General features: G+C 53.8%; 1 protein-coding gene across 1 annotated transcript in view; it reads right to left on the reverse strand.

Moving 5' to 3' along the window:
* PTPRS (protein tyrosine phosphatase receptor type S) overlaps positions 1 to 14,043 on the reverse strand; it is a 127,538-nt gene that overhangs the window by 23,742 nt on the left and 89,753 nt on the right. The window contains exons 11-19 of the mRNA XM_084220927.1: positions 10,391 to 10,696; positions 8,773 to 8,966; positions 8,314 to 8,340; positions 6,353 to 6,470; positions 3,402 to 3,992; positions 2,631 to 2,728; positions 2,243 to 2,496; positions 1,775 to 1,868; positions 1,380 to 1,595 (exon numbers count right to left, since the gene is read on the reverse strand). Coding sequence (XP_084077053.1) covers positions 1,380 to 1,595; positions 1,775 to 1,868; positions 2,243 to 2,496; positions 2,631 to 2,728; positions 3,402 to 3,992; positions 6,353 to 6,470; positions 8,314 to 8,340; positions 8,773 to 8,966; positions 10,391 to 10,696 — 1,898 coding nt within the window. The remainder of the gene's footprint in view (positions 1 to 1,379; positions 1,596 to 1,774; positions 1,869 to 2,242; positions 2,497 to 2,630; positions 2,729 to 3,401; positions 3,993 to 6,352; positions 6,471 to 8,313; positions 8,341 to 8,772; positions 8,967 to 10,390; positions 10,697 to 14,043) is intronic.

Raw genomic sequence — 14,043 nt, forward strand, 5'->3', positions numbered from 1 at the left:
GGCATCTACATGAGGGGTATCTTCCAATGCTCCAGTGAGACAGAGCACGGGAAGATCACACTCAGGAGAGGCTGCAGCCTGCCCTGTGCCTGTCTCACCCCTTCTCACTCATGCTTTTAGAGATCCAGCTCCTTCTGTTCCAGCACAGCCCTGAGCCCTCACCACTGCCACAAACACACAAACACTTTCCCCAAGCTCTCACGTAACCATCTGGATTTTGACAGTCAGAGGGGATTATAGAGCAAGAGGGAAGGGATTAAAATGAGAATTAACGCTTGGTCTGGTGACTGAAAAAAAACAACCCTGACAAATAAATACAAAGTAGTAAAACACTGTGTGTGTCCTCTGCTGCCTCTGCACTGAGCTGGGCTCTTCAGGAGGATCAGAGGCACATTCAAACCCTTCAGAGTCCTGACAAAGGATAAATTCCCATCCTAGCCAGGAACTCTAGAGACTGAACAGCACAGAGAACTGGCATGGCCTGCTTTGGGAGAGCAGCCAGGGACAGGACAAGGACAGAGGCTCTGGGTCCTTGAACTCCATCAGCTCTGAGCAGGCTGGAATGCTGCTCCGCACTCAGGAGCTGCTGTGGATTCAGGCCACTGGGAGTGAGTCTGCAGCACCTTGTTCTAAAGCAGAAATTACCTCAAGCTGCAGTAATCCGATTGAGAAACCCATTCAGGAGCGTGTCGGCCTAATCCTTTAATATCAAATACACAAGTAAATATTTATTGGGGGAAAAAACCTCTGAAAACCCTTAATTTCCAATAGCTCCCTGCTACAATTCCATAGGGGGATTTAAAAACAACAAAGCATTAGGTGTTTCCTATTGTGTGTGAGGGAGGAGGCAGGTAAATATTAAAATAGTTGTTTTCATAAAGCCAAATACAGCCCCAGTGAAAACAGCAGAGATGCTGAAATGGTAGAGAGAACTTGTAGTTTTCCATAAAAAAATGGGAACCTCTGTGCTTGAAGAGGAACTTAGCAATGCCCAGAGTGTGACATGCTCTTGGAGCAGGGTGTCTGGGGCCATTGCTCTGAGGAGTTAAAGAACAGCCTTTAAAGGAAATTACTGTTCAAAAAGGGGTTTGACCCAGGGCTCTCTGAACTCTTGTGCTGTCCTAAGGGGATAGTTCACTGCTCCTCCCCATTCTGGACTCCAGTCTGGAGCCACAAGTGGGCAAGCTCTGCTCACAAAGACTGGGACAATCACGGCTCCTCTTGTCCTTGGTGCTTGGAAGAGACAGCTGCAGGCACAAGCACAAGCAGCTCATCAAGCACAAGAGCCCCACCTGGAAAGAAAAACCCCTCCAGGATGCCGGGAGGGCAGCGGGGCCGGGGCAGCCCCCGAAGGGCCGGGGGGAGCAGGCAGCACTTACAGCCTCGGGTTCCTGCAGCACGGCCAGGATGAAGAGCACGTATTTCTGGCCTGGCTCCAGGGCTCTGTTCTCGAAGTTGTCGTAGTGCTTCATGTCCCCCAGGATGAAGTGGGAGGGCAGGGCGCGGAAGCGGGCGGCGATGTAGGGCCTGGGGAAGTCCAGCTGCCGCGAGTGCCGCAGGCTCCGGCGCCGCAGCCGCGCGATGTCCTGCACCAGCTGCAGGGGCACAGAGCGCCTGAGAGCCGGCACAGGGGCGGCCAGGAGAGCCAAGGCGGCCCTCCCAGCCTGGCTGTCCCCTGGCTGCCCTGAGCGAGGAGCACGGGTACCCCAGATCCCCCTCCCAGCCCATTCCCGCCGTTCTCTCTCCCCCTGAGTCCAGGTTCACCCACACTCACCTCCTCCAGGTCCATCTCCTCAGGGCTGCCCAGGGGGTTGAGGAACTGTCCCCCCCGGGACTTCCTCAGAGGCACCACCACAATGTAGAAAGCTCTAAATGTTGGGAATGACAAGAAGAAACAGAAGGAATTAGCCGTGGAAGAAGGGAGAACGCACACTGATGCGAGTTTGCCCAAACTGCCCCACTGGCTCCAGCCCCTTATTTTGCATTCAGCACAGCCTCTGTTCCTGGAAAGAGCTGGATTCAGGGGCAGCCCCATGCCTCCTTGTACACTCCCTGCACACTTCTTTGGCTTTCCCTGTTAGTTGTGGAAGTGCCTCCAAAAGGCAGCAGTCAGGAAGGCTGGAAATGCAGGGATCACCCTCCTGGTACCGCCCCTGGGCCTTCGTGGTGGTCTCCAGCCATCAGGGCTGACCCCCAAAACACAAACTGAGCACCCCACCCCTGCAGTTAAACAGAAACCTACTGGACAGGTACAGAGCTCTTCACGTCAGGGAGAATCACCACCACGTTGCCATCAGCATCAGGCTTGTGGGTCACCTCTGGCTTCTTGGACAACATGTCAGCAGCAGTCCAGGCTGCCACGTTCTGCTGCAGCCCCCCCATGCTGTTGCCCTGGTTCATCAGCACGAAGTTGTAGAAGGTGCGGGGCCTCAGGTGCGTGATGAGTTTCTTGGTGGTGCGGCCGTCCACGTCGACGTGCAGCCCGTTGTACTGGATCTGTGGGAGGGGAGGAGGTCGTTCCCTGAGCAAGGCTGGGGCTGCTCCAGCTCCTTCCTCCCCATCCCTCCGGGGTGCAGGGAACACCGAGCACCCAGCCCTGCAGAGGGGAAAAACTCCTGCACTCCACTTGCCTTGTATGGGGTAGGAGAGTTGTAGTTCTCAGGGAACTCCCAGCTCAGAAGGACAGATGTCTTGGTCACCATCTTCACCTTGAAGTTTTTGGGTAAAACTGCAGAGAAAAAAGTGAGGAGGAAGGGGAGAAAGGAGAAGAAAAGGCAGCAGAGGGAAGGAAGAGCAGGAAAGAGAAGGAAAAGAATGTCAAGTGCTGGAAGAGGGGCCTGCCAGGCTGGGTCTGGCTGCGGCTGCAGGAACCGAAGGGATCGCTCCCTCCTCCACTGTGCTTGGGTTTTGCCACGGTCCATCTCCCAGTGCTCCCTGACCCCATGCCTAACCCCAGGAGGGCACGTGGCTTTGCCCCCACACTCTGGGCCTGGGTGGCTGCTGCAGGAACGAGGTGCTGCCTGGCTGAGCATGCTCAGGTGAAGAAAAACCCATCCCAGGTCACGGCTTGAGGGTTTTTTGTTTTTTGTTTTTTAATTTTTGCTCTTTTCTTTTGGCTGTTTGCAAAAGCTGAAGAAAATGCTCTTCCCACCTGTGCAGAGACTGGCCCCCCCTTCAGGTGCCAGGGACAGGAGGTGTCCGGACTTAACGTAGAAGAAAGCGGTAAAAGGGACTTACCTGGCCCCAGGCAGAGAGGAGCGGAGGGACTGAGTGTGACACCAGAGTGCTTTGATTTACTCACGAGCCTGGCTGAGCCCGGCCTGACCTCTCCAGCTCTCTTGCCTCCCGGCACCAGCCCCGGCCACAAGGGGAGAGAGGGAGGAGAAACCGGTGAGTCCTACCTTGGTCCAGCTGGAACGTCCGATACTGGACGGTCGGGCTGTAGGGCCCGGGCCCTTTACTGGTGTGAGCACGGATTTTAACGTCATAGGCGGTGTTGGGTTTGAGGCCGTTGAGGGTGTACGAGTTCTCTGGGGAGGGGGGCAGCTCTTTTTCCAGCAGGTTCCCGGGAGAACCGGCCTCCCGGTAGGCCACGGTGTATTTGACGATGGCGCCGTTCCTCTCGGCCAGCACGGGGGGCAGCCAGCCGAACTGCACCGACACGGACGTGACGTTGCTGGCCTCCAGGATCTGGGGGTACCCCTTGGGGATGTCCTCGGGGGTGGTGAGTTCCTGCACGGCTTCCTCCCCGAAGCCAGCCCGGCTCTTCACGGCCAGCTTGAAGACGTACGTGGCGCCCTTGTGGATGCTGGTGGCGAGGTACTTATCCTCCAGGGCCGAGAACTCCAGCGTGGCCAGCGGGGCCACGTCCTTGCGGCCAAACTGCAGCCGGTAGCCCAGCACCTGGCCCTCCGCGCCCAGAGGGGGCTCCCACTTCACCAGCAGAGCGTTCTCCTCTGTCTGGTGCACAGACAGGATGGGCTTTCCTGGCACTGCGAGAGAAGAGAGGCACCTTCAGCCAAGGCTGGGGCAGGGGACAGGAGCTGCAGGTTCCTCAAGCCAGCAGCAATGCTCCGTGGAACCCAAACTGCTGCCACCCTGTGCAGGTGGCTGGGCCCTAAACAGTTTGGGAAACGAGGAGCACTGCCAACATATCAGCCAGGAGCTGCTGACGCGTTCCTAAATTTATTTCCTTCCCTTTGTTCAGGATGGGAAGACGTGCACAGCTCCTCCCCCGTCCCTGGGCCACTCACCCTCCACCACGGGGAGGAACAGACTCAGGAGTCAGACTCCCAGCCTCCTGTCCCAGTTGCTTCTCAGGGCAGGGAAAAACAAACCTGGAGCCTCCAAAGTCCCAGCCTCCCTCCCTCTCTCCATTACCCAGCCCAAGTCATGCAGAAAGAGCCTGGAACAGATTGGGCCAGGCTGGGGAGTCCAGAGCAGCTGAGGGTGAAGCACTGAAGGATGGAAGGAAGTCTGGGCAGCCCCAGGTCCTGAGCAGCAGGCACAGGGCCAGCTCACACGGCTGGCAGGCAGCTCATTGCCCACTTGGGTACAGAAGGCAGCACAGGCAGAGGAGCCAGAGCCCAAAATGTGTGTGAGGCAGAGGGCAGGGAGAGCTGCTGCTCACTCTGTGCTGCTCCTCTCCTCTGGAGGAAGGGAACTCACAGTGCTGGTGCATTTTCAGTGAGCTCCCCCACGTCTGGGGGTTCTGGGGAGCTCAGCAGTGCCATGTCTCTGCCTAATGAGCCCTGGCACTGCCTGACTGCTAAGCAAGCCCACAGCCACAGTTAAATGACACGTGCAGGCCCAGAGATCCCCGAAGCCAGAGAAAGCAGAGCATTAATTCCAGCAGCTCACGCGCCATTGACACTCAGCTCCACTATTAGAGATCTAATTTCCTTCTCTCCGCCTTGGTACTCCTCCTGGTTGGACAGGAGGAGAGAAAATGGAGCTGGGAGATGTCCCAGCCCACTCCCACAGCACGAGCCTGACCAAGGGGTGAGGGATGGAATGCTGGAATGAGGGAGCAGGGCAGGATCTGAAAGGGTCACACTGGGGAGCTCTGCCTGCTGCCTCCACTGACACCTCGGTGGGGATGAGGGGCTGTCTCTGAAACAAATGCTGCATTCCTTCCAAACTGCCAAAGAATGGCAGGGAGAGCCAGCCTCCTCCCTTGGGAATGCCTAAGGAACACATTAAAGAGAAAAAGAGTGCCATTACCTTTATGTTTCAGTTTTTATCACAAACGTTACTGTAATCAGCTGAGCTTGAAAGTATTACATCTGCACAACAAATATTGTTTGGAATAAAGGTGAGAAGAAAGTTCAGAGAGGGGGAAGTGTTTTATTTTGCAATTGGTTTGGACAGTAAAGGAGAAAATTAGATTTATTACTGTATTTAAATTCAGCCCCCAGCCCTGAATGATAAAGAAAGAAATCTCTCCTCTCAGAAGGTGTATTGACTCAACACTGCAAAGAAGGTAAGAATGTTACAGAGCCATTTGAAAGATTTTTTTTTAAAATAGCTATTTCAAGTCAGGGGAAATTGAGTTTTGGGTAATAGCTGCTGTGCTGGAGAAAACATCCCTCTGTGACTGATCACCTGCACTGCAAATCCTAATGGGAAGAGATGAGGGAGGGTGACAAGGGAGAGTGACAAGAGAGCCAGGCAGAGAGAAAGGCTCCAGGAGAGGAAAACAGAAGGGGTGGAGAGCCTCGGGAAGAAGGAAAGCAGAGAAGCAGGGAGTTAGTGAGAAAAACATGGGCAGAACTGCAGGGCAAGGAGGAGAGGGTGAGTGAAGGAAAAGGCTTTGGCTGGTATGTGCAGGCAGATCCCAGAAGTGGGAGCCAGGAAAGGTCAATACTGCAGTCCTGAACACAGGGGATGTACTCCCAGACATGGCACCAGGAGAGAAGGCAGGACAAGCACCACTGTCTGCCTGCTGCTCCTCAGGTCTTTGCAAGGCACCACCCTGAGAGCAGACCTTGCTGTCCTCAGTGTACCTGCGTGGGCCACCTGCAAAGCTGCACTCTCCAGTCACTTTCCTTCTGATGCACTGGAATTTACAGCCCAAGAGATTACAAGGGAAAGATTCATCCTCTCTTTTGTTTCTGGGTGTGCCTGGGCTTTCTGCAGCACTGGACAGAAAATGGTGACATTTGGTGAGGGCTGCACGTGAGGAATGAAGGGGTTTCTGCCTCCCTAAATCTAATTTTGCCTTTGGGGCAGTCTGGCTCTTGCTGCAAGTCTGTCTTTTGAGAAGGGAGTGGGACGAAAGAAGGTGAGTCTGGAGAAGCCCCTTGGCTTTAGGGAAGGGGCGAATCCCAGTGGCTGAGGAGAAGGCTCTCACCTGCACCCTTGGTGGTGACCACTTTGGGTTTGCTGCGGGCACCATCTCCCTTCATGGTGTAGGCGGCCACGGTGATGGAGTAGGCAGTCTCGGGCTGGAGCCCAGCAATGATCATTTCCTGTTTGCCAGATGCCAAAGGGAAATGGTGTCAATATTCAGGCCCACACCCAAGAGCAGCTCTCTCCTCCCAGCAGGAGTCTCAGCCCTTTGCCAGCATGCAGGAACACCAAATCCAAGGGCACGAGACACTCTGGGGCTTCTGTGGGAAGTGGCAGAGGGGGAGAGCCCCGTTCCCCTGGCGAGGCACTCACAGCTCTGCAAACACAGCCTGGCTCTGCAGGGCCCTGTGCAAGGCGTCCTCCTCCAGATCTGCCTCTCGCACATTCCCTGTCTTCACACAAACCACTTCAGCATCCCAATGCTGTCGCTCCCTTCAAAGCTTTCCTCTCCACTGTGCGGCCTCAGAGGAGGCTCAGAGGTTTCAGGGAGATTACATTTTTTTCACCATTACCCCTCTCTTCTCTCCTCAAGAGATATTTTTAATGCTTTCATAATATTAAAGGGATTGCTTAAATGCAAAGTGCAAGACGACACATTCTGCTCACGCTAAAGCTCCCTGCTAAATCCCACCCCCTCCTTCCCATCCTCTATCAGCCTCCCCACACCTGGCTCCCAGGAGCTTTTGTTGGAACACTGGCCTCAAGAACAGCCCTTCCCCAGGAGGGATGCAGCCTTTCAAAGGGCTGTGTTGGAAAAGGAACACCCGTGCTAAATCAAACAGGATGACAGCACATGCAGCAGGGTTTTCCCCAAGGCCCCAGAAAGGAGGGAGATGGGAACGCTGTGCATGTTTTATGGCTTTCCCCTCTCCTCACCCCTTTGTGCATTCAATATTAAATCTCAGGGCAGCACTTGGGAAGAATTTGTTAGTCCTGAAAATAACTATTTCCCCTGATGGTGAGCTGGGAGTGGAACAGCAGAACTTTGGAACAGTGGGATTTTATCAGTGACTTTGAGGCCGTCAGCTGCAGGGACAGGTCTGGCTTCTGGAAGTCAAGAAAACTGTTCTGCTCTCCCACCTGCCACTGAGCTTTACTAAGATTTCAGGAAAGGGGCTTTTCCTCCCTGAGACTCATCCTCCATCCCTCAAAGGGAGGGCCCTCACTTGTGCAGGGCACTTGGCAATCCCCAGGAGACACAAACACCACCAGTTTAGCAGTGTGTTATCTCAGAACCCTGCCATTCCAAGAATAAAATGCTTTCTCCTACTTCTTGGTAGCTGTAGGATTTTGGAAAACATTTATCATTTTAGCAGAAATAGCAAATGCCAAACGGCCAAGCTGATTTTAAGGTACTTCAAAAGTAAAAGCACCAATAATGATTCAGTGCTTTGCATCAATGAGTTTCTAAGAATCTTGGCCCTTTGAGAGCACAAAGCATTTGTTCATGCTGTGCTAGCTCAGGACTCATGGATTCTGTGCTCCCAGTGCTTCCCCGGCTGTCTTTCCCAGACACAGAGGTGTTCCAAAGCAGCCCATCTGAGCTCCCTGGTCTGGTGGAAGGTGTCCCTGCTCCTGGCTGGGAGTGGAACAAGATGGCCTTTAAGGTCCTTTCCAATCCAAACTATTTTAGGATTCTCATCTGTTCAGAGCAGTCCCAAATTCAATATGCCATCTGCTTCCCTGTGGAGGAGCAGCAGACCCATCTTTCCTTCAGAGCCAAAGGGAAAACCCTGTGGGATTGCTGCGTGCTGACAAACGACACGATCACAGAGGGGCACAGAGCAGTGACAGGGAGGGGACAATGCATGGCAACACCAAAAACAGGCTCTAAAACAGGCACACTTGCACTGCAAAAAAAAAAAAAAAAAAAAAGGAAAAGGAAAATATCACACCACAACAGGAAGTGGGAGAAGGGAAGAGGCAGAACCAGCACAGGAGGATTTTTATGTTTTTACTTACATATTCAGCAGTGTCATCTGTTTCCCACTGGGCAGAGAACAAGAGAGGTTTGGCACGTGAGAATACAAGAGGGGAAAGAAGGGAAAGACAGAGACACAGCATGAGGAAGGAGTCCCTGAGCAAGCAGCCACACAAGGTCAGAAGTTACCAGGCAAGCATGAGGGAAGAAGTAGAGTGGGAGAAATTAGTAGATTCCACTGTGGCCTCGGCCTGAATAAAAAGACTTCCCGGACACAGCGAGGATGAACGGATGGATGGGCATTAACTATCTCAGTGCTGGGACAGCAGTTCATACTCTTCCACAGCAACACTGTCTGGGAGCATCAGCGAGAGACAGAGGTGTGGCAGGGACACAAGCACGCCTCGTCACACGTCCCCACGGCCCTTCTGCAGAGTCCCACTGCCCAGGGCAGGCGGATCCCCCCTCCCCAGCCTCGGGCCGGCCAGGCGAGCCCTTACCTGGGCGTCGGCCAGCATGATGTCCTTGATGTGGGGCAGCCCCCTGGCCTCGCCGTTCTCCATGCGCACGTAGTGCACCTGGTAGCCGCGGATCTGGCCGTGCTGCCGGCTGGGCACCGGCGAGCGCCAGAACACCTGGATGGCCGAGGAGTTGAGCACCTCCACCTCCACCTTCCGCGGCGGAGCGCTGGGCACTGCGGGGAGGCAAGCCGGGGCTCCGGTCACTGGGGCTCTGCGGGGAGCCCGGCCTGCTCCTCTGGGCGGGGTGGGTCTGAGCTCTGGGAGGAGAGCTGAGCATCCCATCACCTGGCACTGGCCTCCCAGTTCGGGGGGATTGTGAAGGTCTGTGGGGCCTGAGCTGCACGGCCTGCACACGGGGATGGTGTCACTGCTCAGTAAGAAATAAACAGAGCCATCAGAGGGCTGAGTGGCATAAAGCACACGTCTTTACTTCTGACTGCTCCTTTTATACATTGTTCTGATGCAGGTAGGCCTGATCGGTCACCTAATCAATACATTCACCTGACTGGCTAATTAACAAGATGCCCATTTACAAACAAGCTTATGAGAATAACAAGCTACTAGGAAAACAACACCTGCAGGTTGTTTTTAATAATAAGCTATCATTGTTTATCTCCAGCTCCCTAAATTCTCCCAATATGATTTGAGGTCCTACCCTCCTATTGAGGGTGCTCCTCTCCCTTCATGCACCCATTCATGCTTTTCCCTGGTTTTATTTTACTGCAGAAATACCAGGAAAATTCAAATTTCTGAGTGGGGCCCACTGAACTGTTATCACTCAAGATTTTTGAAACTTTAACAGATTCCTCCTTTCTATGACTGACAAAAGCTCTGACTTAAGGAGGAGGTAGTAACAAGGAATGTGTGGGAACAACTCTTTAATACTTTCAAACATGTGCTCTCAGGCACAGGGTGGGATTCTTGGGGCTGTCCCATGCAGGACCAGGAGCTTGACTTGGCTGATCCTTGGGGGTCCCTTCCAACTCAGGCTATACAATGATTCAAGTTCTGGCAGCAAAGGTTTCCTCAGAGCAAAGGTTTTTAGTGCCTTGGCTGCTCCTGGCTCAGTGAGAGCATCTTTTCAGGGGGAGTGGTGCAGTCAAGACTCAAGAGACATTGAGACCGATAAATCCGGGGGAGGGGAACCCTACAGACCCCATAAATCCAGGGGAGGGGAGGGGACCCTACAGACCCCATAAATCCAGGGGAGGGGACCCTACAGACCCCAGTGCTCAGATGGCACCTGAGGATGGTGCAGTCAAGACTCAGAGATATTGAGAAAGCCCCATAAATCCAGGGGAGGGGACCCTACAGACCCCATAAATCCAGGGGAGGGGACCCTACAGACCCCATAAATCCAGGGGAGGGGAGGGGACCCTACAGACCCCATAAATCCAGGGGAGGGGACCCTACAGACCCCAGAGGATGCTGGGTGATGGCACCAGAGGATGCTGCACAATCAGATCTCGGATCTCACTCCAGCTCTGGCCGGGCACACCCAAGAGCCGCGGGAAGGGCCTGACTGTGGGATTGCTGTTGGGAACAAGCCCCTGCAGGGACAGGAGCCCCCCAGGAGAACCCAAACCATCTCACTCACCATCTTCGTCCGTGCGCACGATGACCGGCGAGCTCTCCGGGCCCGGCCCCACCTCCGTGTGAGCCACCACGGTGACGCGGTACTCGGTCCACTTCTCCAGGGACTCCAGCAGGATCTGACTGGTGGTTGGGGGGATATCATTCACCTCCTTTAGCTCCGTGTCCTCCGAGTCCAGCGCTCGATAGTGGACGCTGTAGCCGGCCAGGACGCCGTTCTGGCTCTCGGCCGGCGGCGGCCGCCAACTTACCAGAATGGCGGTGGAGCGGGTGCTGACACATTTTACATCTTGAGGGGGGGCAGACGGTTCTACGAGGGGGAAAATTCAGGAGCAGGGAAAGGGAAAGAAGGGAGAGGGGAAGGGGGAAAAAAAACAAAAGATGGGAAAGATAAAAGAAAAAAAAAAAGGAAAATGATAACAAAAAAATCTAAAATAAAACGTACGAAAGTTTGGTTTAGGAAGATAAAATTAAAAGAGAAGAGAGCTTTTTGTTGTTGTCTTTTTTTTTTTTTTCCAAAATGAAGAGGTTTTTTTTAAAAAAAAAAAAAGCCAACAGAAATTAAATGGGGCATCAAAACTGAAATGGTGTAAAGCAAAGGACTAAACCAGCAAGCGGGCCAGCCAAGAGGGGTCCTGCTGCTTCCACTAAGCTGGCACCAGCTAAACACCCAGCTGCACCCTATCAAAGCCCTTTCCTTTGGCTCCCTGTTTTACAGCAGCCTGGCAAATCCTGCTCTGGCTGGGAAAGCACTTTCCAACCTCAGACTCTGGGATCTTGAATTTCTTTGAAGGGATCTGTGAAAATTAAGTAAGAAAAGCAAATCTTTTGCCAGGAGGCTTAAATTTAAGAGTCTGTACCTCCAGATGGAAGTGATTAGTTGTCCCCAGACTGGAGGATACCAAATCCCACAGTGGGAATGCCCAGGACACTGCCAAGCCATGGTGTTTAGAGAGGAGGGTTTGGAGAAAGCACTTGCAGAAGGAGGGAGGCAGTGGGTTTGGTGAGGTATTTGGGTATCCAGGGGATTTTCCAGAGCAGCAGCAGGTCTAATTCCCACTGCACTCTCTGCCTGAGCTACAGCAGGGTGTTTCTGGACATCCTGGGAGAAAACCTTGGGAGCTGTGGCCCTGCCCAGGCACCTTCTCAGGGTGGCAGCAGGAGGGTGACCAGGAGGTGGGGAAGGTGGAACCCACAGCCCTCCCTTAAAGCTCCTCTTGTTCCATCCCCTGCCCTGGGCAGGAATGGCTGCCACCATCCAGGGGGCTCCTTCCTGGCCCTGAACACTTCCAGGAACCAGCCCACACTTCTGCCTGTCACTGAGGACACCTGATCAGCACAGGGAAGCAGAGCGTGATGCATTCTCAGGGCAAATCAATAAATGCAGTATCACCCAACTGCAACAGAGAGCTTTTAAGTCTCTGCAGACAGGGCAGGAAACTGGGGTGAACTCACAAGCCCCCCAAGTATCACCTGCAAGAAGCAGTAGATCAGTGCTAGTCACTGCTTCTCATTCCTCTGATGCTTTTTAATCAACAAAAAGCTCCTTTAGTGAGGAATGATTGTTTTCAAGCCTCTTACTCCCATCCTTGAGTCAAACCCAGATGTTTAGGCCCAGTTTGCCTCGAGGACTCTGCTAAATCCAGTCACACTTAGCCCAGCTGGCACTGGAGTGAGAGCCACACACTTTCCAGGAGCCTCCAGGAGACAGAGGGAAGTGGCTTTTCAAAAAGGGGCAGAGATAATCCCTCCACTGCTGTCTGAGAACCTGCCCAGTAGGACATTTTGGGTGTTTTCCTTCTATTTTTATGCACTATTGCTGTCTTTAACCTGGCAGAATGGCCCCCTTCTTCCCAGCACTCCCAGTGAGGAGGCTGATAAGCCCTGGCCATGGCTGGCCGCGCAAAACAACACAGAAGATGTCAAATGAACCAAACCAAAAAGAACAAACTGGAAAATAAAACATAAATCAAGCCAATAATTTGAAACAAAAAGAAAAAACAAACACCAGAAAGGAAATCATAATAATAAAATAATACTGATATAAAAAGTGACTCCTTCCAGAACATTCCCAGTCTGTTTACCTACCTTCCACGCTTCAACTGCTAACTTATAAGACTTTCTTACAAGAGAACAAGAGGAACTGAGCTACGAGGCCAGACCAAGCTCCTGGTGGGTTTCTGCACATGACTGGCTTTTAAATGCCACTCTGCTCATGATGATCCCCCCAAGTCCTCCCCCACCAGCAGAACCCCAGCTACTATTGCAGAAATGGCAATTTTGGACCCCAATCTGTTCTCTTTTGCTAAACTGTCAGCACAAAGAGCAGGACAGCACGTTCCCAGTGACAGATCTCCTTCCCTCTGGCTCTCTCCATCTGCTGTGATTGCTGCACCTCTCCAGGACAGAGGTGCACTGCTCATCCCATGTCCCAGAACCAGCTCAAGGATGGTTTCAAGGCATGGAGGGACAGACTCAGCCCTCTCCCATTGCTGCCATGGTGCCGTTCCCTTCTTTTTTTGTCCTGATCAGAGGCTGGGCATATTAAAATCCACCTTTCCTGCTTATTTCCAGCCAAAGCCACCACAGCTGAGAAACCCACTGCAGAGAGGGTCTGACCTGACCTACCCTTCATCCTGCACCTCATTCTGAAAGCCCCAGAAGCAGAGCTCAGCTCCAGCTGGCACTGGGGTCACTGTCTGCGCTGCCACGCTCGCTCACTCACCCTCTACGCTCCAGCACAGGGACCTACTGAGAGGCCCTGGGGTGAGGCCTCCTTTGGGGATGGTTTTGCACTTTCTCTGGTCAAAAAGGCAGGGTTGGGGATGGGTGATGGGGGAGAAGGCCCAGGTGCTGCCCGGCCCCCTCCCCGTCAGCCCTGGGCTGCAGCAGGAGGAGAACAGCCAGGGCTGCTGGCTGGCCACGCTGGACACGCCTCTGGGAGCTCATGGCCCTGTTCCCTTCACAATCCAGCCCAACCTGTGCCACCCTGGGGACGCTGGGGACAGCGCCAGGAGCCCAGTGCCACCGACCCACCGGGGCTGCGAGCTCAGCTCTGCAACCAGCCCCTCCCTGGGCTCAGCCAGGCACAGGCAGGAGCCCCCAGGCAGGAGAGCTCTGCCTTGGCTGCTGCCTGGTTCCACAGCCTTTTGGGACCCCTCCCCACCCTCCCAGGGCTCCAGGACATCCGTGAGTGTCTGCAGAGCCACCAGCGGTGAGCCTGCAGCCACAGGGTGGACTGTATTTGTGAATCTGCTTGAGACCAGCCAGTACTCACCTGAGCTGCACCTTTTACATGCTTTAAAGTTGACTGTCCAAGCCACAAGAATGACCCTTACTGACCTTGCACAATATCATGTTTTTTAACCCTTTAGGTACCACAGACTTTGGGTATTTCATTCACTTCATGTACTGTGAGGAGGGGGACAGGAGGGAGAGCAGAGCTAAGGGGGGGAAATCCTTCCTTGGGCAGGAACAGAGGTGAGAAAGCCCCACTGTTCCTCTACACCTGCACGTGCAGCCTCACAGCGCCCACCCTGCCACCCCTGCCTGCTGAGCACGCCTTGCCCTCTGGAATTTCCCAGTGGGAGAGTTGCCAGGGAGCCTGGGAAGGTCATGGCTAACCAGAAAGGGCAAACCAGCTTCTCCCAGCCACGA

The sequence above is a fragment of the Fringilla coelebs genome (genome assembly GCF_963513975.1).
Source record: "Fringilla coelebs genome assembly, chromosome: 24".
Lineage (NCBI taxonomy): Eukaryota > Metazoa > Chordata > Aves > Passeriformes > Fringillidae > Fringilla > Fringilla coelebs.